The sequence below is a fragment of the Zonotrichia albicollis genome, chromosome 10, assembly GCF_047830755.1.
Source record: "Zonotrichia albicollis isolate bZonAlb1 chromosome 10, bZonAlb1.hap1, whole genome shotgun sequence".
Lineage (NCBI taxonomy): Eukaryota > Metazoa > Chordata > Aves > Passeriformes > Passerellidae > Zonotrichia > Zonotrichia albicollis.
Window position 1 is genome coordinate 21,043,757 of NC_133828.1, and position 27,108 is coordinate 21,070,864.

The 27,108-nt window shown below is 40.2% G+C and overlaps 1 protein-coding gene across 3 annotated transcripts in view; it reads left to right on the plus strand.

Annotated features, from left to right (window-relative positions):
* The window catches only part of KLF7 (KLF transcription factor 7), a 65,618-nt gene extending 54,815 nt beyond the window's left edge, over nt 1–10,803 (plus strand). For 2 of the 3 annotated variants that reach the window (XM_074548297.1, XM_005484164.4), the window contains one exon: nt 2,426–10,803. In XM_074548297.1, coding sequence (XP_074404398.1) covers nt 2,426–2,477 — 52 coding nt within the window. In that variant the 3' untranslated portion in view covers nt 2,478–10,803. The remainder of the gene's footprint in view (nt 1–2,425) is intronic. The other variant, XR_003379577.2, reaches the window with a different exon arrangement.
* The last annotated feature ends 16,305 nt before the right edge of the window (nt 10,804–27,108 follow it).

A 27,108-nucleotide genomic window follows, 5' to 3' on the forward strand; every position in this document is an offset into this window, starting at 1 on the left:
TTTTCTATGGACTGTTTTACGGTGGAAAATAAATATCCACATCCAGCAGCCTTACCAAGAGATAGAACTAATCAAATTAGTCAGTGGGAGAATGTGAAGAATTAGTATTGTACCACTTTATTAGCTATAAACTAGCAAATATGGCACCATTTTATTACCTATAAAAATATTATGGGTGCTAATATGGTAGTTACTGATGTGAAGCAATGTACTGAATCTATAATTTTAACAGATCTGGCTGTGGTGTGACTCAGCATACACTTTCCTGGGCTGCATCTGTAAAAGAGACAACTGGAGAGGAAAAGCTGTGCTTGGGTGGGGGTCTTATGACTAGTCCTAGACTGAAGTGCCAGCTGGTGCATGTCTTTTTGGCAGCCACTCAAGCTGTTGTTTTGTTTTGGCAGCCCTTGTAGCCAGAGCATGCTGCTTTCTCAGTTTAAGACTGATGAGAGAGACGTTGGTCCAAGGATGTATTTTGTCACTCTAGGGCTAGAAAATTCTAGCTGTGCAGAGCCTGCTGTGGTGAAAGCCCAGTGTCCATGTCAGAGTCACATGTGCCTTGCTGTGCCTCATGTAGGACCCTGGGGGAATGCCTCCTCCATCCTATTTGAAGTCTCATTTTTGCCTTTCTGAAGGTATTAACTCCCTTGTAAGCCCTGCAAGTAGAGAAGAGATGACTTGAGCAGAGCTATGCTCATTGCTCATTCACAGAAGATGAGTAAATGACTTTTCTTGTGGAAGTTGTCTTGTTATAAGGTTTCTTTGTCTTAAACATGTACCTCTTGATCACTCATTTCTGTGTGTAGATGCTGATTGATCACATGTGCAGTGGAAGAGTTCAGCAAGACAGAAAAGGCCCCCTAACTATTTAAAATAGTTTCATTTTTATAGTTCTCTTTGTCAGCCTTTCTCTGCTTAGGGTATTTATCCTTTGGGTGTTTAGATTGACTGTTCTTTTTTTTTCTCTATCATTATTGGCTTTTTGGGGGGGGGGGTTGTTCAGTTTTTTCTTCTGCTTCTTCTTTCTGAAAACTACAAAACACTCAACTACTACTTTTTTAAAAATGCACTTTGTGCCCATATATGAGCTATCTTGGTTCTTACAGTAAGCCATGTGGATATTCTTGAGACCATTATTGGTGGCTGCTTTATACTCTAGTTCTGTGGAGCTCTGAAAGGCATGCCAGGCAAATCAGTTCTGTAAGTAGCTTTTCCTAGTGTTCTTGGAGCCTACAGATCCAGTTTACTCAAAAGCCACAGGTATATGGGGGTTGGTGTGGTATTTGTAGTAAATGTTTTTAAAATAAATAAGTATCTTGTGGCTTAGGGTGGAAAGAAGGTAAGCCAGAATTTGCAGGGAACTTGAAAACCTCCTGATTTTAAATGCTCAGCTGAAGTTTCCAGTAGAAGTTTAATTTCTGAGTGTGTCTGAGTCCTGCCCCTGTGACAGGCTCCATTTTAGAGCTGTGTGGTAGCAGCCAGAACCACTGCCTGCTTCTCCTGTGGTTTGCTGCTGGTGCTGTACATATCTTAAATGGCACTGTGATGGTGGGTGTAATGGATTGGTGCTTTCAATCCCATAGCTAATAGCCATGGAGTCTATCTCATCAGGATCCAGCTACATGTTCAGAATGACAAAACATTAGATTTTATTATGAGATGGAAAAGTCTTTGTGGATAAAGAACAGAAGTTAAAATCTCAAGTCCTGGCTTTCTTTTTTTTTCCCTCTGGTTTTACCACACCTGTGTGATTTACAACTTCCTTGCCTTCTCTGTCTTTCAATTCTCACTCTTATAAAATAGGCATAATATCTTCTGTCAACATCCTTCAGGGAGATAATATTCATCAGAATCAACATATTACCCCCCAGATTCCCAACTGAGAGGAAGGGAGAGATATGAACCCAAATAGATTGTCAGCCTCCAAGCTCTGAGCCAGATTTCCTTCCAGTTTGGAGTTAGAAATGAGAATTCAGCTTTCAAAACTAGCATCATTCTTTGGTGCTTTTTGCAAGGAGTGGGCACTTGAGAAAGCTGGTATTTTTAAAAATGGCGTTGCTGAATGAAAGTGATTTGTTTTATTTATTTTTAATATGCAAACACCTGCATACTAAATATTTGGTTTTATAGTACAGCTGCATAGATGAGCACTCTTCCCTGATATCTGACTCAGTGAAAGAAGTGAGAGGGAGAGGAACAGGGAAGGTATAAAAGTCATCTCTTTAAGTGCTGAAGAGCCAGGGTAGCTGCCTATCTGTGGTCACAGAGGTCGATCACACAGGCTTTGGTGGGGATCCATGGATAGCTCAAGGAATGTCTCTAAACTGGGATATGTATTTTCTCCTGTACATAACAAGGAAGGAGCAGAAACCCTCTTTTCCAAAGTCCTGTACTTATTTTATTTCCTGCTTGCTTTATGTTGCAGGTGTTTTTCCAGGTCGGATCACCTCGCCCTCCACATGAAGAGACACATCTAAATATCAGCCAGCTTGGCATGGATGTCATCTGGGCTAAGTGTTGTGAGATGAAAGTGGAACTCAAGTTACAACGTGCTACCTTACAGGAGAAGAGACCTTGATCCCGTGTAACCCTCTGTACAGGGACCACATGCTCACAGTGTCATGCTCCAGTTACACTTCAGTACCTTCATCGGTTCTTTTATGCCTTGCCCCAGCTGGATGGGAGAAGATGCAGGCGAGGAAATGGTGTAGAGGTGAAGTCAGTGAAAAAGAACAATTACTTACAGTACTTCATCCCTCTTGGATTTGTTTCCTGTTTTTGCCAGTGGAAATCAAAGAAAACAGAGGAGGCTTCCCTGCAGGTGGACGGCAGTAAGAGGGGCTTATCTAACTTGCTTCTCAGTGCAACTCAGTAGAAGAATATGTCGTCTTGAAGTTGCATATTTGTAGCACTAACTTTCTTTTTAAATAGATGGGGGGAAAACAATGACCTAGAAAACCAAATCCCAGTTTGGTAGCCAAAATTAACCTCTTGGTTTTTTTGTTCTTTCTCTGAGAATTCCTAATTTTCAGTGCATCAGACTTCTCACAGACACTTTGACCTGTCTTGGTTTCGGTTCTTCTTCCCAGAACTGAGCTTTTGAGATTCTTTTAAGTCAATACCAGTGGCCTTAATGGCAGTAGACTGTGGAGTGACACTTGTGACACAAACATCCTCTTTTTGGCCTGAGTTTATGTAGACTTCATGGAGGATTATATTTTTGTTGGTTGTTTTTATTTTTTTTTTTTTTGCAATTGCACAACATATGCACTAGGGACTCTGGAAGCTGCTGCCATGATGGCTAAGTAGCCAAGGGATAAACCCCTGAGATACAGCACCTAATATCTCGGTAAGCCTCACCTTATTGCCATAGCTAGGACTTCTTGTTTATTTTTTGAACAAAAAACTTTAAAAGCTTGTTTGGAAGCTTAAACCTTTTTTCTCTTTTCTCCGCAAACAAGTGATCTTCAGAACTCCTTGTCTTCACCTGGATATCAGTCTGGGACTGGCCACACAGGCATGACTACAGGATTCCTTCCACATTATGTGAGCAGATTAGCCACAACCCACGATGATTTAGTGGTGAATTATGTTGCTTTTTCTTGCAGTTCTTCTATTAACCAATTTAAAACATTAGCCTTTTGTTTCTGTAAAGAGCACCTGCAGACGTTTTAATTTAAATCTGTTTGTTGAGCCTCTTACACACAAAAAACAACCCCCAAGCCAAAAATCCTACTCCAATCTCTGAGTAGGAAATCAAGAACCTCTTCCAAGTACAATGGCTTCATTCAGCGTTAGCCTGTTAAAGAAAATATCAAAGTCCTGCTTTTCTGTTCATCAAGTTGATGCTGTAGCCCACTCCTATATGAAAAAATGTAACCATGTGAGCGGTGAAGGAAGGGATTGGATTTTACATACAGCAGTGAGGCATTTCCAAATGATTGGTCCAAAGTATTACTAACCTAGAGGTCCATTTTGGCCTACGGTGTGAATCATCAAGGAGAAGTGGAGGTCTCATGCTCACCCTTCCGTCATATTGATAATTTGATTTCTTTGGCTCAAAGTGGATTAAAGTCTTCATTACAAAAGGAAAAAAAAAACCTTAAAAATTGTATTGCCATAACTTGTATTTGAACCTATTTGGCACTGGCCCTGACTCCAAAGACTGCATTTAGGACCATGAAAATGGCCTATGCAAGCAGGCAGGCGGTCATTAGGTTGTATATTTTGTATATTCTCGGACCATCCCTACAAGATGTGTCTAGAAATGAAACAAAATAGCGCGTGGTCCACAAATGGTTGCTGCTCTTTTATAATGTATTAGCCAACTGCCCTTCTTTGACTGTTTTGACTCATTGACTGTTAAATATTTCCCTTAATTTATGTTTTGGGAGGTAAAATTGTACTCTAAGGGGAAAAAAGAGCAAACAAGAAACTCAATAGATGTTTTTAAGAGCCGTCACCGGGATCCTTGGCACTTGAATTCTCAGCATTTTGCAACCTTTGGTTCCAGTGAGAGATTGAATTTATTCAAAAGATGCTGGTTTTCCTCACAGTTTTCACAAAACACTGTGACTGTCAACTGAACACTTTGGGGACAGGGGGGAAATACGATGTCTGGCCCATATGGCATGAAATATGGACCAAAATCTAACCATCTTTTAGGGGCAATGATGTAATATTCATGATAAGAGCATGAGAGAGAGTGAAAGAAAGTCAGACAGAAAGAGAGAGAAGAAAAAATTGAATTTATTCCAAAGATTTAAAACTAACTATACTCTATATGTGTATATATATATGCTTATATATATATATATATATGTATACATTTAAAAATTGCAGAGCACTGCTTGCTGACAATCTCGTATTTCTCTACTTCTGTATTTGCATACTTCTTATGGCCATTCCACCCAGCTGTTCCACTGGGACTGAGGGCCCTAGAATCCAATTTGTGTTGGAACAAATAGAGCATCCTGCCAGATCACAGAATCACAGAGTGTCCTGAGTTGTAAGGGACCCACAAGGATCATCAAGTCCAACTTCTGGCCCTGCGCAGGACATCCCAAGAATCCCACCATGTGCCTGAGAGTGTTGTCCAAATGCTCCTTGAGCTCTGGCTGGCTTGGGGCTGTGACCACTTACCTGGGGAACCTTTTCTGGTGTCTGACCACCTTCTGGGTGAAGAACTTTTTCCTAATGTCCAGCCTGAACCTCCCCTGACACAGCTTCATCTCATTCCCTTGGATCCTGTCACTGGTCACCAGAGAGCAGAGATTGGTGCTGCCCCTCTGCTGCCCCTCAGGAAGATGTCTAATGGGAACTGAAACCTCAGCTGTGTGAAACTGTAGAGCATCCAGTGAGTGCATTAGATAAAAAAAAGTATAAGAGAATCCTAGAATTTCTTTACCATAATGTCCTAAAATTTATGCTCTCAAATTCTCCACTAGGATATTCATTGGCTGTGAACCTGCATAAATATCCTCCTTTGCTCTCTGAACACACCTGCCTTTAGGCATGCTATCAGTAGTATCCAAACTTAATAATTAAGTGATGGTTTAAGCACCAGGCTCTATTTAAATTGGAAAAAGTCAAGCAAGACTGTTTTTTAGTTCCAGTTGTCATTTACAGTCTCGTTGTCATCTTATTTAAATATACCAGAACAAGGGCCCCAAGGGATAAAAATGGTGAAATATATCTTTACTTTGTTCAAAAGGCAGGCCTACATCTAAATCCTGGATCCAAATAGCCTAAAAAACATAGAAAAAAGGGGTGTAAAAGACAGATTCCAAATTTCTCAGGCTTTGTAGCAGGTCTTCAACTCTGAAGCCAAAATGTGAGCTTTGAAACCACCTCTTATGTTTGAAAAGGGTGATATTTTTCAGCTGTATATATGGTGTACCCAGTCAATCTCTTGACTTTAGTTTTTGGGTGCTCATATGCAAGTGTTGTAGTAATTATTAAAATTCTGAACCATAACTTTGGTATTTTATAGAAGGAGTCTCCATTTTGGAAAGGCATAAAGAATGACACATTCCAGGACTGGTTTTTTTGCAATGACAAGTTTTGTTTCTTTGCGGATATTTTAAGCTGTACACTTCAAACTTGTGTAGTCTGTCATAGTTAGTTCCTTTTTGGGCCTGTGTCTCCTTGCTAAAGTTGTACAGTTGTTCTCTCTCTGTAAATTATGAGTAGAATCAGACTAAAGAGGAAAGGTTCTGTGTAAGGCTTCTTGAAAGCAAACCCATAAATTTGGTGACAATTGAGGACAGTTATCCAGCTGTAGAAAGGAGAAGTTTTACCTTGTTTCCTTCAATGTGAGATTTATGCCTATTTGCAAAAGAGGAGCCATTATAAGAAAATCAGATAGTGGTTTCCAAGGTTATGGAACTATAGGATGAAAACAGATTGACCTAAAAGTCTCCCAAAATAGTGTACACGGAGGAAGCAACTAAAATAAATGTGAGGTTTTGTGATTAGCTAACTAATATTTTGGATCAGAACAGTCAATCATAGTATCCTGCATGTGGAAAGGGGCCTCCAGAGGCCATCTTAGCCAACCTCCAACTTGAGCTGGTTGCTCATGACTGTATTCAGCTGAGTTTTAAATATCCTCAAGAATGGAAATTCTGCAATCTGTCTGTCCAAGCTGTTCCAATATTTAACCACTTTCATGGTTAAAAAAAAAAAAATAAATTCCAAAAATCTGTGTGTCAAGTAGGAATTTTTCATGTTCAAACCTGTTTTCAGGCCTCTTCCACTGTGCACCTCCAAGAAGAGTCTGGCTTCTTCTCTACAGTCTTGGTTAGGTATTTGGAGATAGCAATAAGATCCACACTTACCCTTCTCTTCCTAAGGCTGCATCATGTCTCAGCCTCTCTTCATCCATCATGTGTTCCACTGCCTCCATGGTGAGTCTTTGCTAGATTGCTCCCATATGTCAATCATTTTCATGACTGGGGAGACCAAGACAGAATATTCCAGGCCAAGATATGCTTTGTATGTGACAGTGTTGATAAAATATATTTATTCTGGATTTTTCCATTATCTGAGACAACTTAAAGTCAAGATTCTATTTTGAAAACTGACCAATAAAAATAATTTAGGAAGCACTCTTATAATTAGTTTCCTAATCAAATTTGCCAAATCTGTGCATAAACATATGCTTATAAAAATAGACTTATGTACCACCAGCTTGAGCCCTGGCTAGCAAGATTCGGTTTTTCTCAACATGATCATTGATGGTTCACTTTGAACTAAAAAATATATTGTTCCATTTGTAGTGTATCAAATATGAAGACACATGATGCTGTATTTTAGTCACTTCTTACACTAAAACTGCACTTCAGTGCATCTTTGTTTGGTTTTCCCTTTAGGAGATAAAGAGCAACATAAAATATCAGATATATTTTATAGATATTGGTCTAAAAGTGGATGGCAGAATCCAGAGTATTTTTCATTATCTCTGAGTTGTTCTTTTTCAGTAGCTAGTACTCAGTCTAGACAATTACATTACCTGGCTAAACTAGCAACTGAAGTGAAATTCTAGATTCTTTCAGTGTCTTGGACGAGGCAGTCTGATCTCACTAAACAAAGGGTTAAATGTTGGATTTGGTGACCTCCAGAAGTACCTTCCAATATTATTTTTTCTGTATTTCTATGATTTGTTTCACAGCTTTTACTTATTAAATGTTTTCTGGTTCTATTTCTTCATAGTCTTGTGCTGATGAAACAGACTGTAGGGCAGATCTCTAGGTTTTTTCTTGAATTCTAAGAGTTTCATCCTTGTTAAACTTTATAAAGTTTCTTCATGAGGGAGACCTAGAGAGGAAGAAATCTTAAAAGAACCCAAATCCTCAGCAAACCAGTTTGGAGCAATATCCTACCTTGATATGTGTCACAGCCCGATATTATGGAAACAAGTTTGCTAGACTGGAAGACACATGTGATGTCTCAGAAATGGTTTCCAGGACCTGAAATCTAAGCCAACATATTTCTACAAGGGTGAACATTTTTTTTTTTTTCATTCATTCTTATTTTCCTCACAGAGAAGAAGAATCTGAATGCAAGAGGATCCCTCAGTCCTTGCTTTCAGAATTGTTTTAACTTCAGGCATAAAGAAGTTACTAATCACCAGGGTGTGTAGCTAAAATGGAGTTGATCAATATGATTGTTGCAGTGACTGAGTATATCTTAGTTGTGACCTTTCTGATATCTACAGAATCAGGCTTTCTCCCTCATTTTTATCTGACCCTAGACAGTTTGGGGTTTGTATCTAATATAAAGGTTGCTCCTCTATTTAACACACTATTTGTCTGTATACAAAAGAGGTGGTAATTGGTACTTTTGGCAAAGCTGATGAAGTCAAACTTCATTGTTTCCCTTCCTCTTCTCGTAATGTATGTCAAAATCTTTAGATTAAAAAATAAAGAGGAAAATGTTGTAAATAATTTAATGTTACAAGGCCAGCACTCAGTGGGTCAAGGGCTTTTACTCTTGATTTCATTCAGGACTTGGCACATTCTGTCATTCCATCCAGTGAGACTGTTTTTGAGCTTTCATATCCTGGGCAATGCTCTAACCCAGAACTTCTAAACTACTTTTTGCTGATTTCATATAGAATTGCACTTGTAAAGATATTTACATACCAAGAAAGAAAAACAATGCTTGACAGTAACTATTTAACTTTGTCTTGAAAAAACAGAAATATTTTTCTCCCAACATTGACAAGTCTTGCCTGTCTTTCATTAGCATTTAAACTACACTTTAATGAATGATCTTTTCCAGATCAAGCTTGGATATTTTTCTTCCTTTTGTCACACTTGAGTCTCTTTTTATTAATAGTTTAGGGATGACTACTGCAGTCTTTCTCTTCCACAGCTCTGCACAGGCTTCAGTGGCAAGATTTAGCATTGTGAGGACTGTAGGATCTGGCCTACCAGGTACTAAGATCTGTGTTGTAAAGCTGAGAATTTCCTCCTCCCTTAGAGTCCTCCCTTAGAGGAAGAAGTCTTGAGAATACTTGTGCTATATAAGTTATATATATAATGGTATAGTTGTATATATAAATTATATGCATAAAAATGTTGAGATGGGGAGTAGACTGCCTTTATCACCTCAAGAATGAGTTTCCCTACCTGAAAACTTTCAAATGCAGACATCATTTTAGAAACAGGGTTTTATAGTTTTCCTTAATGCTTGTTGATGGCATTTTTGGTGTAATAATTGAAGTTGGAATCTGTGATTTTCAAAATGAAAGCTTTGATTACCTTTTATTTTTAAGTGCTTTGGTCCTAACTTCTGTATACTGCCAGAAAACAGGTTCTCCACCCTGTCTCTGTGTGGGTGTGGATGTACAACAGTACACTGTATATACCTACACAGAAGAGCAAACTGAGCTACTGACTTACAGTTTGTAGTAGCCAACTGTGCCTATTGCTTTCATTTAAGGAGGGCACTTGCTGTTGCCACTGCATTTTAGGAATCATGTCAGCTTCTGTAGGAAAGTTTTCAACAGTGCTGGGAAATACATGTTGCTGTGTACTGTGAATGAGTAGGCTGCAAATTTGGGGATTGGGAGGGGAGGTGGGAAGGGAGGGGGATGAGGGCTTCGCATGTACACACTAAAGGGAACTAGAATGGACAGAAACATGGGAATTTTAGCCTTTATTGTTGGGCTCTTGGGGAAATGAAAAGCTAACATGCAGTCCCTGGAAGGCCTGAATGGCTGAAGGGCTGATCTTTATGTTTTGCAACATATGTTTTACCCATCACTCTGTATTTAAATCCCCAGACCTGTCAGATTCTGGAAGTAGATCAAAACACTGGTTTCAACACTACTTTGTTACCAAGGCCGTGTCTCTACCAGGGAAGCTGTCCTATATTAACGTCAGTCTAGCTAAATCACTTTGTAGCTGCACCTGTTATGTGATTGCCTGGATCAAGTTTGCATTGGCATCCTATGCAGTTAAGCTGAAGTGTGAGAAATGCTTCAACTAATTAAGATACCTCTACAGGAAGGTTCTTGCACCAGTTTAAGTACCTGGTTTTGAAATCACTGCATATAGACCATAAGAGCTTTTCTCTTAGAAACAAGGCCTTAGTTTGGCATGTCTGCTCATCTAGTTGAAAAAATAATAATGCAGGCTGAGATTTTTTTTTTCTTTTCAAAGTAACCTGTTTTCCCTTTTGTTCTTTGAAACTTTTCTTACTCTCTACCACACATTAGGTTTTTGTTTGGGGAAATTTTGTTTAACAACAAAAACAACAAAATGTATGAATGCTCCCTATTAAAAAAAAAAAACCAAAAAAAAACAAAAACAAAAAAACAAACAACATTGCTTGAAGGACTTTCATTTTGCACTATAATTTTTCTTTTACCAGATGTGTCTGACAAGTGCATTTCGGAGATGCCCTCGGTCACGTTCTCTCAGGCCTACTCTGGTATTTCTAATATATCACAGAAGTACCCAATCTTGTAGCCCTCAGTTCTGCCTTTTTTTGACATTTTATTTTTTTTAAGCTTTTTATATATATATATATATATATAAATATATTACTTTGTCAGTTTTTTTGCTGTACAAAAAGTCTTAAGATTTAAAAATATTATTTGTATTATATGATGGTGGTATGTTAATGTTACAAAATTATTAATGAAGAAAAAATTTATTTTTGTTACTGGTCTGTTTCATAATTCTTTTTTAAATTGGTATATTGTAAGATATCTATGCAAAAATGTTATGTGACGCATTTTTATTTAAGAATGTAATATGTGTAATAAACTGTAGAATGTGTTTGGCCCAACAGTGTTTAGTGTGCCTTGTACATTATTTCTTTATGAAAACTTCTGTGAAGAGTGAAAATGGCTTTTGGAATTAAGGCTATGGTCCTGTAAAGAGTTATTGACATAAAAATACAACTTCTAAGTGTGCTTTAGCCCATCAGAATGATATTTCTGGATTTAAGTAATTTATTTTTAATGTATTTTGTAACAGTTCCAGTGTTGCTTATATTCATGATGTTTCACATGTTGCTTTTGGAATAGGTGCTCAGGAAGGAAGTTCTTGTTCTTAAAAGCTGACTGAATTTGGCTTGTAATCCTGCTTCTTTTGGAGTTAGTGATTTCTGTTATTTGATAGTTTACATTTGTTGAAGATTTCAGCCAGTATTATTTTTGTAAAAGACACAGAGAACAGTTGTGTTTTATTTTCCATGCTTAGCATTATAACATATGTCAGTCAGTGGTCAAAACAGGTCTAGACTGTGAGGCTCCTGAGAGCTTGTGCTGCGCTCTGCTCCGCATGTCAGGCTGTCTCCCAGGAGTGCAGCGCTGTTCTCTTGCCCCGCCTCAGTCATTTACTGTCCCTCGTTAATGTCTGCACAATTGCAAGCACAATTGAATCCACCTGGATGCTCAAGTACTAAAAACATATTTAGGCAGTAAAACCAGTTATTTTGAGCACAATTACTTCACAGTGTCATGACATAAAATGAAATTGCTTTTTCAAGACAGGCCAATATGCCTTTAGGTTTTTGCTGCCTTGTGCCCACACGCTGCAGCAGTGTCAGTGGGCATTGCAGCAGGACATTCTGTAGGGCCCATCTGATGCCAGCTGGCTGAGTTTCCTTTCTGGGACAACATGCCCCACTTGCCCTGTTGGGGATCCTGCTAGGATTGTTTATGTCAGACATACAGAGGGTAGGATTCCCCTCCTGACACCTGCATCTAGAAGTCAGATGATCACTCTAGGCTGCCCATTTATACTTCCTCTGTAGCTAATGAAGAGAGACATATCCAGAGGTAACTCACTCCAGGGGATGAGTTGAAGGCAAAAGGAGCTGGGGTGTTGTTAAGCATTTCTGAAAAACCATATGGTCAAGTTGGAAGACAGTGAAGAAGTGATGCCCATGGCTGCTTTGGTTGCTCAGGTTGTACCAGGTGTTTAGTGATGGATGTAATTTGTAGCCTTTGGGTATATGTTAACAAACAGCTCTTGAGCACTGAAAAAGGGCTCAGCACAGGTCCAAATTTTGGGCTTGTGTTACAAGTGGTCAAAACTGGATCATGTTCTGTCTGCTTCAGTGTGACAGTGGCATCCTGGTGTCACAGAATTTGAATGATTGAGAAGTTGTCATAGCTGAAAAAATGATCTCTATTATGGATCAATTGGTATGATGTAGGTATGAATGGAGTTATGTTTGACAGAATTATTTCTGCAAATAGAATTTTCACATTATAACTTTTTTCCCTTTTAAAGACAAGGTCTAGGTTCTTTTACTTTCTCTTTTCCTTGAAAACTTCTGGAAGCTTTTAGCATCTCACCTACCTTGATCTGTCTGACAGTTACATATGTCTGTACATCTAGACAAAAATACTTCTAGTGTAATTTAGTCCTTTGCTCTCCACCTGTGAGAGGAACATTTAAAGATCTTTTGAAGGGCAGCACAGTGTGAAACCCAACTGGAGGGATGATTATCAATTACAGGTAAGCATTTAACCTGGTTGTTTTCCAGGAAGTTTCAGAAAATACGATGCTTTGCTATCAAACACGTCCTCTTAGAGGCAAGTAGGTTATTAATCTGCAGGAGTAGCTGTCAGACACTCCCTGGGCTGGAGGCCAGGGAAAGGACAGAAAGTGAATGAACTCCTCCTCTTTGAAATTTTTCAGTAGCACACAGTCACACACCTTGGGCAACTCCTGATGTTGGGTACAGAGTTTTCTGAGGAAAGAAAAATTCATTTACTTCTAGGGTTAAACTGCACTTGATTCCTTCTGTTGAGCTCATCTGATGCAAACTCACCATGTGCAAACTTAGCACGACATAGAGTCATAGAATAGGTTGGGCTGAAAGGGACCTTAAAGATCACCTGGTTCCAGTCCCCCTGCCGTGGGAGAGGATGTCACCCACTAGGTCAGGTCACTCAGAGCCCCATCCAGCCTGTCTCGAACACTGCCAGCCATCCAGATGGGGCATCCAGGCCTCCCCTGGCAACCTGTTCCAATGCTTCACCACCCTCTGAGTAAAGAATTTCTTCCTAATACCTAATCTAAGTCTGCTCAATTTTAGTTTAAAACCATTACTGCTTGACCTGTCACTGTCTGCCTGTATGAAAAGTCCCACCATGCTTTTTATTAGTCCTACCAGCCTTTTAAGGTACTAAAAGGCTGCAGTGAGGTCTCCCCCAAAGTCTTTTCTTTTCCATGCTGAACAACCCCAGGTCTCTCAGGTTTTTCTCCCCTCTTTTTTTTCAATTTTTTTTTAAATTATGATTTTTATTTTTGACTTTACTCACCTATTTCCAATGAATGTAAACAAGGAGAGAAACATTAAATGTGAATGAAAGCAAAGGTTAGCCACCAGAATCATGTTGTTTTACTGTTTTTTACAAATATTTGTAATACTTCTGGGTTTAATTGATTTTTTAAGATGTCAGTTCTGATATGAAATAAACATTTTTCATTAACAGTTACTGACCAGCTGGCTGGAAATCTTTCCAAAGGCCTAGTCACAAGCCATATCTACTGACTGAGAGCTTGAGTGCCTCATCATGTGCCTGCCTCTGTGGTACAAAGCTAACAAAGGTCATTGCAACAATTACTTCCAGGGGCCTTCTGTGTCCGTGGCTTGTCCATGGAGTTCAGTTTTCTGGAAATCTCTTGTCTGAAATCATAACAGCCACATCCTCTTTTCACAGAGCCTTCCTCATGTACCTCTGTGCATGGTTCCAGATTCATTATCTGCTTCTGTTCTGTCAGTTTAATGTTGCTGATGAGAGGCAATAAAACTGAGCAAGACAAAGATGCTGCAGCTAATTATCTTGAGGTTAAAATTCTTCAGGGCTTTGAATACTCTTCCAAACTCAGTCAAATTTACCTTTAACTGCTGAATTTCTGCTGGGCTTTTTGGATGTGCAGACTGAACAAAAGTACCTCAAACAGGTAGAGCAAGAATTCAGCTTGAGATTCCCAAGTAACATAGAGTGTGGGAGCTGGGAAGCAGAGTCCCACTCCAAGTAAATGTTTGCCTTCTGGTTTGAAGATCTTATCTAGTGTTTCTAATTTACTGAGGTAATCAGGAGGCCCTTCTCCTCTCAGGATTCAGTCTAGCTGATGTCATGAAACTAGGACTAGTACTAAGCCCACAAGTAAAGAGAAGTGTAGTTGAGTGATGATACCATTTTAAAAGTGTTTTGGAATATTAAGGAAGTATCTTTGAGAAATGGGAACTTTCCTGCCCTTCAACGAAAGCTTCTTACCCTTGCAAAATAAATACAAGTTCCTAAAATTCATCAATGATAACCTTGGCCTTCTCAGAGGAATATTTTGGTCCCAAAAATAAATACTACTTTCCACCTCTTTCTTGTGACCCTGAAATAGTGTAGCTGGCTTATGGTGCAGAAGGAACTGCTAGAAAGAAGATAGTTTGGAATAGGAAGGAGGGCACAGCCCTCACGATCAAAGAACAACACCTGATGCTCTGGGAAACAGTGAAAGCTGTAACCTAAATACAGTTCATGAGCTGTGGCACAGAACAGAAGGACTCAGCTACAGATCTTTGTCTCCCTGTAAAGTCACTTAAGGAGCAGCCAGGCATCACCTCAAACACCCTGCAACCCCAAGGAATGGTAATTAATAAACCTTGACTCTTTCCATTCTGTTTTATTTTCTGATGCTTATCTTGAAAGCATTTCCCCAAATCATCTCAGTCCACTCCTCACTTCTCTCCTTGTCCATATTTTCATGCTGCCAGAGGACAGTTTCCCGTCCCAGCCCTGCGGAGAGCGGGGCCCACAGCAGGGCCCTCAGGCGCCTCACGGCCGGGCCCTGCGGGGAGCCCAGGCCCTCAGAATGGTGCCTGTCTCTCCTCAGGTGTCCTGGCACAGCCGGCCTGTCCTGTCAGGCACCTTTTGGCATTGACTGCGGGGGCCAGCCCTACTCAGGGCCTCAGCAGCTGGAAGTGGTGCCGTCAGGAGCAGGAGCATTGAGGTGGAAGGGAAGCACAGGATGAAATGTCCTCCCGTCAGGTGGGTCCTTTCCCGGTACATGGACGCCATGTTGCCCTCTCCCTGCGCAGTGATTCTTGTCACCCCTCTTCTGCCACCCCTTACCTCACTCTTTTGGGGTCCCCATTGCAAAGATGTCCAGGCTTTCTGTGGAGCCAGGAGGGGGTTTATTTTCACCAAAAAAGTATAAAATGTAACCAAAGAATTATAAAATGCTGCCATGTTCTTCGTGGTGGGCATTGCTATTACCTACTTTTATCAGCATTCCTGATGCTGAGTGCCTACGCTCCTGAGCCATGGTGTGGATTGAACTCAGCCATCTAGGCATCCACAAGTCACATTTTCATTACTAAACTCAACACAGAGCCATAGCCTGGTTGTCTACTGATAAATTGTTGGTATGGCCCTGTCAGACACCTCTCTGCAGCCCTGCCTGTGTGGGACTGATGGCAGTGGGTGCTCAAAGGCAGAGACATGGGTGCTGTTTTAGAAGATTTGTGTGGGGAAAGACAAGAGATTTCAGTGGTGTGAGTTGCAAGCTGTGCTGAGCAGGCAGCCCCAGGAGGCTCCAGGTGCATTTCCGTGTCCACATGAGCACTGCCAACTCCACCACACGGCGCCATTCCCTGCGGCAGCTGCTCTCAGGCTCTCCTGATGACCATGGCTGTCAGTGAGGGGAGCACCAGGAGATCACAGGAACTGTGTCACTGTGACCTGGCATTGACCAAAATTAACTGATCTGCAGTGTGAGAAGTAGCTGCCCTGCTTTCTGAATGCAGCCCCAGCAGCTGGGCCACCTCAGCTTGGAGCCTCAGATGTCCACCATGGTGCTCCCAGGTGTCAGCTGCGGCAGCCAGGATGGCCGCCAGGCTGGGCAGGCCTCCTCCCTCCCCTGCCACTGCCTGCACTGGGTGCTCCTGGCAGCAAGAACTACTTACATGCTCCAGAAGGAAGCTGAGCTGCAGCAGTGGGCAGGTGAAAGAAACATCCAGGGACTGAGCAATTCTGTTCAGTCCCTGAGCAAAAGACCAGCCCCTGGGGAGGTGCTGCCTGACAAACCTAAGGAGGGCAGCTTTCTCTTTGATGTTATAGAGGGATCAAGAAGAGAATGTGCCCCTAATTAATCAGAAATCACTGTCAGTGAGTCACTATGTCAAAAGGGTTTTGGGCAATTATCCTTCACTTTTCAGAAGTGCCTTACTTCCACATAGGGAAGAACTTTCTTGGAAGCTGCTTAAACAGATGAAAAGTAGTCAACAGCTCTGAGAAAATTGTTTATATGTTTGTGTCAATTTAATAGAGAAATGTACATTCAGATTTAAATGCCTTACTGACTTTTGTATATATATATTTTTTTTTTACAGAAGAGAAAGGGAGGAAGGGGACAAAACATTCAGAGAAAACCTCAGCTCAAGTTTGATTTTGAGTAGAGCAAGATGCTATGAGGAGCTGTATGGTTGGGAACTGTACGAGGATGTGGAACAGCCAGATTGTACCCGTGCTACTGCAGATATTTTAGGTAAATATAAATAGCATAAGTACAGAATGCCCATGGAATTCTCTTGCTCCATGGCTCTAGCAGACACACAAAAAGGTGTTGATATCTATGTAGACATTTTGCCTGGGTGATTCTGCTGTGAAAGCCTAATGCTGGATTCTGCTTTCCACGGAGACACTAGAGATGGTACACTTAACAGAAGTTCAGGCATTAACAATAAGCAGTGGGGAAAGGGTTTCTACTGACAGTAGCCAAGCTCAAGAGGATGGTTTCAACTGTCATTTGTTAATTACTGAATTGTATGCTAAATCCAGTTTCTGGGCCTTTAAAGCCTAGTCTGCGGGGGACTTGAGTTTACTTTGGCACCAAGTTTGGAACAGCATCTCTCCTTGACCAAAACCAATTCCATGTAACTCTAGCCATAGGTGCAATACCCTTTGTTATAAGTACAGCAACTAATTTTTCAGTAAGGCCCAGAAAAAAGTATGTTTTCTTTGTGTTGGTTTTCCTGAAAAGGATTTGTAACTGGTTTCAGAAAAATCCAGTAAAAGGGAGTGACCATCAAACTGTGCCATAATTTTTATTCATCTGATTATGGTGCCAATTGTCTTACAGTGCAATGGGACTGAAAACAAGAGGAGTCTGATGCCAGAATCACTTTATGCTTATGAAGTTTTTTCTTCTGCTTTGTTTGATGAAAAATTATGGCTGGTGAAAACACTTGATAGGTCAAGGATGTTTATGATTCTTCCTTTACATGCCTTATGCCCCACAGCTGACCCAGAAGAACTATTTGGACTAAACCACTTTCTGTACCACTTAAATTTAAGGCTCATTGATTGTAGCTGCTCTTAGCTATGCCAAGCATCTCCAGCTGTGGTGCAAGGGGATACAAACCTGTTGGGAACCAGACTGACATGTATTTTGTGTGCTGGCAACTGTCAGAGTGAGCAGCTCGTCCCTCTCAGCACCATCAGTGCTTTCTGTGTGACCCACGTACATACATACATATGTATTTATACACATGTACACACACAACTGCTTAGGAATATGAAAGTTTTTATGTTCCCTCCTTGCCTTTCTGGTGGTACCACGATCCTTAAGAGCATTCTCCTACCCCACCCCTATAGTTAAGCAATGTCAGAGAGGAGAGGAACAAAGCTCTTCTGAGTGTAATACAAGAGTGGTGTTAAGAAACCTTGTGTGTCAAGCCAGATACTCCTGTGCCTCTGTAAACCTGTCACTTTGGTCCAAATTCACAGTAGAATTCAATTTCTAAATATTTTAATTGGTATTTGGAGTATTTAGCTGCTCATTAACTTCCTAAACCAGGGATGATAGCATTCTTCTACCAGACAGGGGTACCTGCATTAAAGAAATTATCAGATTCCAAAGACACAGAGGCTACAAACTGATTTCCCTGGTCTCATCTGTCTGCTAATCTGTTTACAACACCATATCATTCCTGGTTTGTCTTGCCTTCCATCAAGGTACGTCCTGTTAAACACCAATTTATCCTTAGCTGGCTGCCAAGTGCCACAATGGCAGCTTCAGTGGCAGCACCAGGCAGGTGAACCACTGTAGGTGCACGGTTTGTGGTGATTGGGAGTAGGGCTGTGGCCGAGCTTCATCCCCAGTGGGCTACAGCTGTGTAGGTCAGGTGAGCAGCACTGACAGCAATGAGCCCTGGAGTGCCCAGGGGCAGTGACCAATTCCCAAAGGGAACAGAGGGCACACAGCTGCAATGCATCAACATGACGGGATAAAAGGCTGGGCTAAAGAGCGAGTGAAAGCTTATGGCCCTTTGAAGTGGTGTGGTGGTTTTGTGCATGGGCAGATGCTGAAAGCCTTCTGAAATAGTAAGGTGTTACTCTGTATGGGTTGAAGCTTTCTGAAATTGTATGTTGGTATTCTGTGTATTGTGGTTGTCTGAACTGTGGCATATGCTGTGACAAGCTACCAATACTGTAGGTGAAGGTATGGCTTGCTATGTTTCCCCCTTCTGCCTGCCTTGTCCTCTCTGCTGTGTTTTTTGTTGGAATTGTGTAATGCGTCACTCAGAGGCTGTGTGTAACCTGGGAAGGGCCAAGCATGTGCTTGTGAGCTGGGTGAGCTCTCTGTCTCAGTCCAACTTACTTCTTGTCACACAAAGACACATGAGTATCGGGGTGTATATGTATTCAGTCTTGGCTGAGACCATGCTGATGTGATACTGATACATATTTTGTGATGCCAGTGCACCTTTGCTCAATCAGCTGGCAAGGAAGCTGTGCTAAGAGCTCTCTGCCAAAGGTGGCTGTGCAGATCAAACATTTTGAGGACAGGGCAAGTAATACTAAGAATTTTCTTTGTTATTTTTTTTGGTAGCGAGAAGATTTTTTTTGCTGTATCTTTGAATCTCTATTGCTATAGAAGATAAAAAAGTACCATGGCTATGCAACAAACTGTGAGTTAATACACTGTCACCCACTTAAGAAAAAAGAGTGTATGTATGGAAGAGATTGTATGTGATACATCTCTGGGAGTACTTAAGGGCATCAGTGCAAACTCCAGTCTCTTCCTCTGTTGAACAATTGTAAGGGTGCAGGTGTTAAAGTTTGTGGTCCATATATATTTAAGGAAAGGAAAAGGACATTAGGGTATTTAGGTAGCAGTTATCCAATCTGATGTTCATGGAAAGAGCGATGGTTTTCAAAGAGATGAAGATGCTAAGTTCCAGTGTGGCTAAGCAGATAGATTTTTATGGAACACTTTTCAGAGCTGAATGCAGAAAGACATCTCTTTTTCTGAAGAGTCATCTCTAGCCTGGTGACTGAACTAAAGACCACTAAAGCTACTGGGCAGGTTTTCAACTTAAGTAGCACTTAGACTGCAACCTTAATTCTCCGTTGTGGTTGTAGAGATCTTTTCATTCATACAGAACTTTTTGTGTTTTGCCATACAACAAAATAAATTTTTTTTTAAAGGGCACCAACAAAAGTGCTAGAAGACAGCCAGTATAGTTTTAATACTTCTGTTGGCACCAATTCTTTTTGCCCTGTAAGTAGCAGGCTCCTGCTGTGGTTCTAATGTTTCACATAGTTCTGATTTTAATGACAGGAGGAGGCATGTAGAGAACATAACATTTTCTGAAGGAGACCAGTCCATGCCTCAGCATTACAAATGTAGCAAATTAACAGCCTTCTCCAAGAACTGCTCCCTTGTCTGATAGCAGCCCAAAGTGCTTTATTTACTACAAAACCATAGTTTATGAGCAAAACCATAGTTTATGCTGGTCAGATGATACGTGTACACTCATTTTAGTGATGGCAGTAGCAGTGGAGATATTTTCCAAGCTTTACACAGACTTTCTTTCCACTTGTTTTAATGAATTGACTCATCTCAAGTATTTATTTTTCCTCATCTAACTGTCCCCCACCTCGTCCACACCCGTTAAGCTGTGTGAAGTCTTTCCAACAAGACCTAAAAGCATGTGATATCCTCTTGGATTCATGTTTCATGTGGAATCTCAAGCTGAGAGAGGCCTCAGGATAGAGCCCTTACTGACAGGGGGGTGGCAAGGCAGTCAGGATTGTGTAGGCGTGCAGAAGTGAGGAACCAGGCCTGCTCAATATGTTTTTAATGAAACTAATAAATGCAGCCATTGAATGAATAGAGCTGATTGACATGGGGAGTTCCTGGTTCTCCCCTTCCATCTGCAGGCTTTTCAGTAGCACAACAGAGTAAAGAAGTTTAAAAGGAAATTGGGACATGTATTTTCAAAGAAATGTTATACAAAATTGAAGCAAAATACTTGATAAAAGAAAAATTGTTCTTTTGCTACAAAAAGCCTAGTAAGGTTTTTTCCACATTCTTCCCACAGAAAAGAGTCAAACCCTCTCTCGCAGTTTCCAGTGAGCCAATGGAAGGTTCAGTAATGGAATAGCTGAAAAAAAATTCAAAGTAGAAATTGTTTTTTATTATCATTTTCCTGACATGGAAAAACTTTCTAGGATAAATCAACTGTCCCATTGCTTTAAAAAAAAATTAAAAAGGGGAAAAAGAGAAAATGAGCTTTTGAGCTTTGAAATGTCTTGATGATAAATAGGGGCATTTCCAAGGGAAAATGCAGCCCTTGTCTAATTATGGAAAGGGGTTTGTGGCCCCACAGCTCTGATCTCATTGCAGCATGCAGGATCAGGCAGTGAATTGTCTGCACTGGGTAGGATGTGGGTAGTCATGTCTTTGGGTAAAAGAGTGCTTCCATCTCCACACATCTTCCCCCCATTAGCATCTTAACTCTGTATCCAGTTCTTAAAGGTGGGAACAGGGGTGATGGATGACATTGAGGATAACTAAACTGAAATCACAGTGGTATATTCTGAAGCAGGGAGCTAAGCAGAGGAGTTGTTTAAAAATAGGTAGATGGCCAAAAATAAGTAATATCAATGTCCACATACCGCAAGCTTAAAAATAATGACAGGTGAAGGCAGAGTGTATGACCATGGAAGGAGAACTTGATGTAATAGATGCTCCTGAAGAATGAGGGAGTGTTAAAATACAAGGGAATCTTGTAACACTACAATCTCTGGAGTGAGGACATGTTAGGGCCTGGAGAGAAGGGTAGGAAGAGGACTCTGCAGCTGCCAGACCCTTCTATATTGATAAGATTTTAGTAGATGAACATAAACCAGATAGTAATATATTTATCTATTAAGGAAATGATAATGAAAAACAATTTCTACTTTGGCTGACCAGAAACAACTGAAGTTAGGAGTAAATAAAAGGGACCACAGCATTGCTGAGCAACCTCCTGTATGTAAGCAGCCTGTCAAAGAGTAGCTTTCAAATATTCATAAAGGAAGAATTTTCTAATGAAAAGTACAAAATCAAATGGAGAAGCTAGTGAATAAGCTATAGAACTGCAAATAAGGATAGTCAAAGTCTGAGGCTGAGCAAGGAAGTTTTTTTCTGAGTAATTTGTAGTAGTCACAAATAGCATACAGTAGGTTTTAAACTCTAGATGAAACTCTAATGAGAGCTTCTCTACTTTCTCGTGACGTACTCTCACTTTACATGGAAATATTTCCTAAGATATTCTTCTTTCTCCTAGTGCTCTTTTTGTCTTCCTCACACAAAACTATTATGACAATAATCCAGCTGTTTACTTGCTGCTGTGGGTATCTGCAGAAGACTCCCACATCACCCTGTGGGTGATAGTCCAGAATGCCTTGATTAAGTATCCCTGAACTGCTTAATCTTATACCTTGCACATCCTGAAATGAAGGAATTAAATCTGGGAGGTGTAGAAGGCTACTCCACAAAGTTTGAGGTCAAATATTGGACCAGTTCTTTGTAGGAACAGATGTCCAAATGCCACAGAAAAGTAAAAAAAACTATTCTAGGATGATGAAGTTTTTTTAAAGAACAAGAAAAGGAGTCAGGAAGAAAAGAGTAGCGCTAGCTTGAAAAAACTCTTGATTCATTAACCCCTTTCCCCAGTTCTTACTACTTTGTTCTAGTGAACCATCTGTTTAATCAGGGAGTGTTCATCAGATGAGTGGTTTTTGCAAACACAGGCACTTAGTTCACTGCTTGTCAGAAATTTGGCTATCAGATCTTGATAGTCTTCAAGATTTATTCCTCCTATGGACAAACAAGCTGGAAACCTTGTGATAAAATGAATCTTCATGAGTTACCTGTATAAAAACATGAGATTATCTTTAAGGAAGTGACTAGATTCCTTTCAAGTACTGCAAGTGAAATACAATCAAAGTGAATCCTCCAGTTAATGAGTTACATTTCTAGAATTTTGTTCCCTGGAACTCGGATCCAAAAAGCACCACTACAGCCAATGCTAGAGCTGGATCATGGTTTTGTGGAGATCAGAATCATTGCATCGGCTTTACAGGCAACACACACAGGCTCTAAATGTCTGATTAAAAATATGAGTGTTCTATTCAAAAATTTTTAAAATATTGGCAATATTTTCCATGTTTGCAACATGTGGCAGCATTTTTGCCATGATCACAAACATTTAAAATTAGATGGGTATTGAAAAGGTGTCCCAGAGACTTGGGAAGGATAAAGTTTTTCATGGCAGTTTTATTTCTTCTTTTCTTTTAATTGCAATTTTTGCAGCTTCTTGGTGCTTATTTGTGGTTTTCAGAAAGTTATGTAATTAATTTATAGAAGATAAACAATTAATTTAAAAGTTGGGTTCAGTCTTATGTGTACTTAGTCCTCAGGCCTCCAGAGAATTTTTATGTTTCAGAAATAAAAATTCCTGTTAAAAAGTTGCTGCTATTTTTATAACTTATTCCCCCACCATATAATTTAAATAATTTTCTCCTTGCCCACCCACCATGTTTTGGAAAGAAAACTTTGCACAGTTGCATTACATATGACAGGGAAAAAAGAATAGAGGAAATGTTCATTTTAAAAAAATTAAAAGAAAGAAAAAAGAGAAAAAGAATGTAAAACCACACAGTATGGAACTGGAGAAGATGTAATCTCCAGTTCCAGAAAAACTTCCTGTTGCTAAAGAGGTGATTAGTTGTGCTTGAAGATAAGCACACACTTGTGTGCCTTGCAAATTTGGGTTTTAGGAGGAAATTGTGTGCTGAGTAAAACATCCTGATCTTATTTCTTGAAAGGTCTTCTTGTTTTTGAGATCGACTGTTCTGTCTGATGGGAGAATTGATAATCACAGGGCAAAATCGATCAAGGCTCTGGAGCAACTGATTACCAGCAAGTCAGCTGAAGCATATCCTGCACTGAGGACAAATTGATGGAGTTCTCCAGTTGCTAAGGGAGCTGCTGGAGGAGACTGAAACCCAGCATGTGTATTTCAGACTAAACTAGTACTGGGGCAGAAATTGGGAATAGGCCCTCATTCTTTGTCCATCCATACTTGCAAAGGTTGGGGTGCTAGAAAAAATATTTATGGACAGATTCTTATTTACATTCTGGTACCGTTGTATAGCTGGGTAGTAGAGCTTTTATGTAAAATTAAGGGGGGAAAGAAAGGGCACTGAATTATAAAGTGGTATAAATAGCTTTTCTGTAAATGTGGCTCTGACCTCAAGTATTAGGAGCTCCAGAGTGAAAGAATAGCATTGTTAAAAGATAACAGGGCAGAGAGGCTTAAATTCAGATACTTCATTGCTTTGCAGACATTAGGCATGCAAAAATACAAGGCAAAAACTTGTTAGGATGGGTAAGACAGTCTGATACATAAAGACATTTGCCTCTAGGTAAATCAGGAGTTCTCCTGTAATCAACACATTGGTGTAAATTGATCCTGGAGCAAGATAGGACTCTGAGATAACACTTCTCAAATAACTTCCTCTAATATTGGAAGGATTGTCAGCTCACCACTGCAGCACAAGAGGATAAAAGGAGAATGCTTGGGAACTAATTAACAAGTTACCAGCTGAGAGGGTCTCATTATTTTGAAATGTAAATACTTTTGTTGATTAAATCTGGATCATTAACTCTGGTCTTTGATAGATGAAGTTTCATCAGAAGTGAAAAACGAGGACGCAAGGAACTCTGTGGTGTTATTGAAATATCTGATCCTTTGGGAAGTGTCCCAAGAATGTCCAGAGAGCTGAACATACAGGCTTTAATATTTAAACTATCCTGTGTATCTGGAGCTGTGAGAGGCTCCTGCTCTCTTCAACCTATGCACAAAGAAAAACACGACTTACACTGACCAGCAGCTACCAAACATTTTAATGGCAAAACAAATTCCTGTTTGGCAGGATCTTGGTAATGTTTCAAATAAATCTAAGCTCTAGCGTAGAACACACAAAAGTTTCTGGTCAGATTCTTACCACAAAATTTTATCTACTTCAGATGCTTGAAGTTCCTGTTCATGAAATCAAATTTCTACACATGGAAAAAGATATATTGTGGATTTAAACACCTTCCCAAGTGACTTTCATAATAAAATTAATTTCAACACCTACTGAAAGGCACAATTTTTTGTATGCAAGGTTAAACTGTATCCTGGTTATCGAGCAGGGTAGAGAAAAAACATTGAAGTGAGCAAAACAACCATGAGTAACAAAGCTGTCTTTTCAAAACTTCTGGTGCTGTGCCATGCATTTCTAGATCTGAGATATCTGTTCAGCTTCCAAACAGCCATATGTCAGGAAGCCAAGACCATAGTATTTTGATTTTGCAATCTACTTTTCCTCTGTCTTCTTTCTGAGCATAGCAGGAGACTCCCCAGACCTATTATGACTAAAAATCACGTGAACTTCCATCTGCCTTGGGGGGCTGCTATATGAAATAGTTACCTATATATATATATGGGATGAACTGAAGTATTATTGCACAGCTCTGCAGCTCAGTCACCCCATCAATTAGCATACTCTGGGTACTGCAACTTCATCAAATAGTGAGCAGTGTTTTTCTTGAAGTTTGTGGAGAAGGCTTTGGGTAAGCTGACCAAACTTGCAATTATGGGTTTATCTCCAGCTCCACTATCACTAATTCTTGCTCAGGTTCTGGATTTATCATGTGACTAGCAGTTGTTTGCACTGCAAAGTAAAATGGAATTACAATAGCACAAAGTAGGCATACAAGATGATTTTTGTCTGTGATTTAATTAATACATCTCAAGTAGAGTATTACCAAAAATGTCTTATACCCTCTCAAACAATGATAGCTCTAGAAAAAAAAGCAAATATTGACATTCCCATAATGTTTGCCCAGCAATCAGTGAGTGGTATATACATCGTTCAGGATATCTTTGTTGCAGGTATCTATTAGAAAAATGGAGAAATGATGTTCTCCAGTTGGGATATATAATAAATGCTGACAGAGTTGTTCTCTCTGTGAATCCTTATGAAGTTATGCATTTATCTTAGTCAGTACTACTCCTACTCCAGTGGACTCCCTCCTAGTATCCCTACCTTCCATTTCAATGTTATCTCTCCCATGTGAGAACAGATGTGTGTCACCCTAGGGCCACAAAGCATCTGCTGCTTCTGCCTCTGGAAATGATCAGTACCAGTTTTATCACAGGACATAGCCCTGCGTCTGGGAAGATATTGGAAATACGCTGCCATGGAATGTTTCCTCCTATTCCTTTCAATTGCACAGTGTTCTGATATAGACTTTGTATTCTTTGATTACATTACATCCATCTTCTTCCTGAAAACACTTGTTTCCTTCTTGCTGCTTGACTGAGAGTAAGACTTGTCTTCCTGCATACCAAAATGTTGAGATTTGAAAATAAGGGGCTGGAGTCTTGAGTAAATTCTCTGTTACTACTTTGTGCTGCTGGAGAGGCGAGGGAGTCAGCAGCACTCTTCAGACAGTGAGGGCTGAGTTTCCAGTGTGTCTCTGGAGAAATCAAAGCAGTCATGCTAGGGCTGCAAACCCCTCCGTTCAGTGAATGAAAGCTGGTTCCAGTTGTTTGTGTCTGCAGTGCATAGGGTTTAGAATCTCCTACAGGAGAGATTCAGCAGCCACTCTAAGCAGCTCCATCAAGGGCAGATTGTTAGTCTATTTCCTGTATGCTCTTTTCTGATTTTGTTAGCATCCAGAAATGTCTCAATACCCAGCATTTTTTCCATTAAAACCTGTATAATTTTTCAGTACTTCTCCCAGGACAAATACTTGCTGTGGAAAGATGAATCTGACTGGCTTTTCTTTTTTTTTTTTTTTCTTTTTTTTTTTTAAGATTGTAGTCTTTTCCTTTCCTTCTTTTCTTATAGCTTCATTATTGGTTTTGGTGTCTGAGTCACAAAAAGATGTTGCACAAAGGGTATTTACAGTATAATGAGGTTCATTAGCCTCACATTTAAGACTATTAGAGCAGAGAGGCTGTAGTGAAGCATTGTGTTTGTCATTTGCACAATGTTTCTGAAAAGCAAACAGTGCGGTGTCTCTGGACACTTACTGCCTTCCTTGCTATCCTTGGAGCTCATCCTCGTTGGCAATAGCGTCTGGTACTGCAGAATGGAGATTGATGGAGCCACTCGGCACAGTGTCACAAGTGCACATCACCTCTGCTCTGGCCATCGCCGGTCACCCAGAGCATGAGTCAGAAAGGAATTGAGCAGAAGATGTTGTCGGTACCATAGTGACCATGCAGTTGCTAAGGATGTGATTAGCACTCCGACTGCAGGACTGGGAGAGTTAATTGCTGCGTCCTCATTCCATTTCTCTAGAGGAATACCTGTTTGCCAGTTCTACAAGACAAAAAACCCTCTGCCTCTTGATTTTACAGCATCTGGAGCCAGCACCTGGTTGACTCTCAACATTGCCATTGTGAAACTGAAATATATAACTGTTATCCTTTAAGTACAGCACATGCAATGCTAACAATTGTCCTTTTACTCCATTTTAATTTGCTGTTCCCCTTCTCATGTACAACATTCACTTACGTTCATTCCCCTCTGGAAGTTTGATAGCTTTTTTCCTCTGAGTCTGAAATGCAGCTATTAAGCTGAAGAAGGCTCAGGGAAATGAACTAAAATGTCTAGTGGGAAGAAAAATGGCACTGTAAGGAAGGGATAAAAAAAAGCTCAGTGTAATAGAGATTGATCACTCAATCTGTCCATGCCCTCAAATAAAACTGAGTGAACTTAACATGTTAGGTTACAGTTAAGAA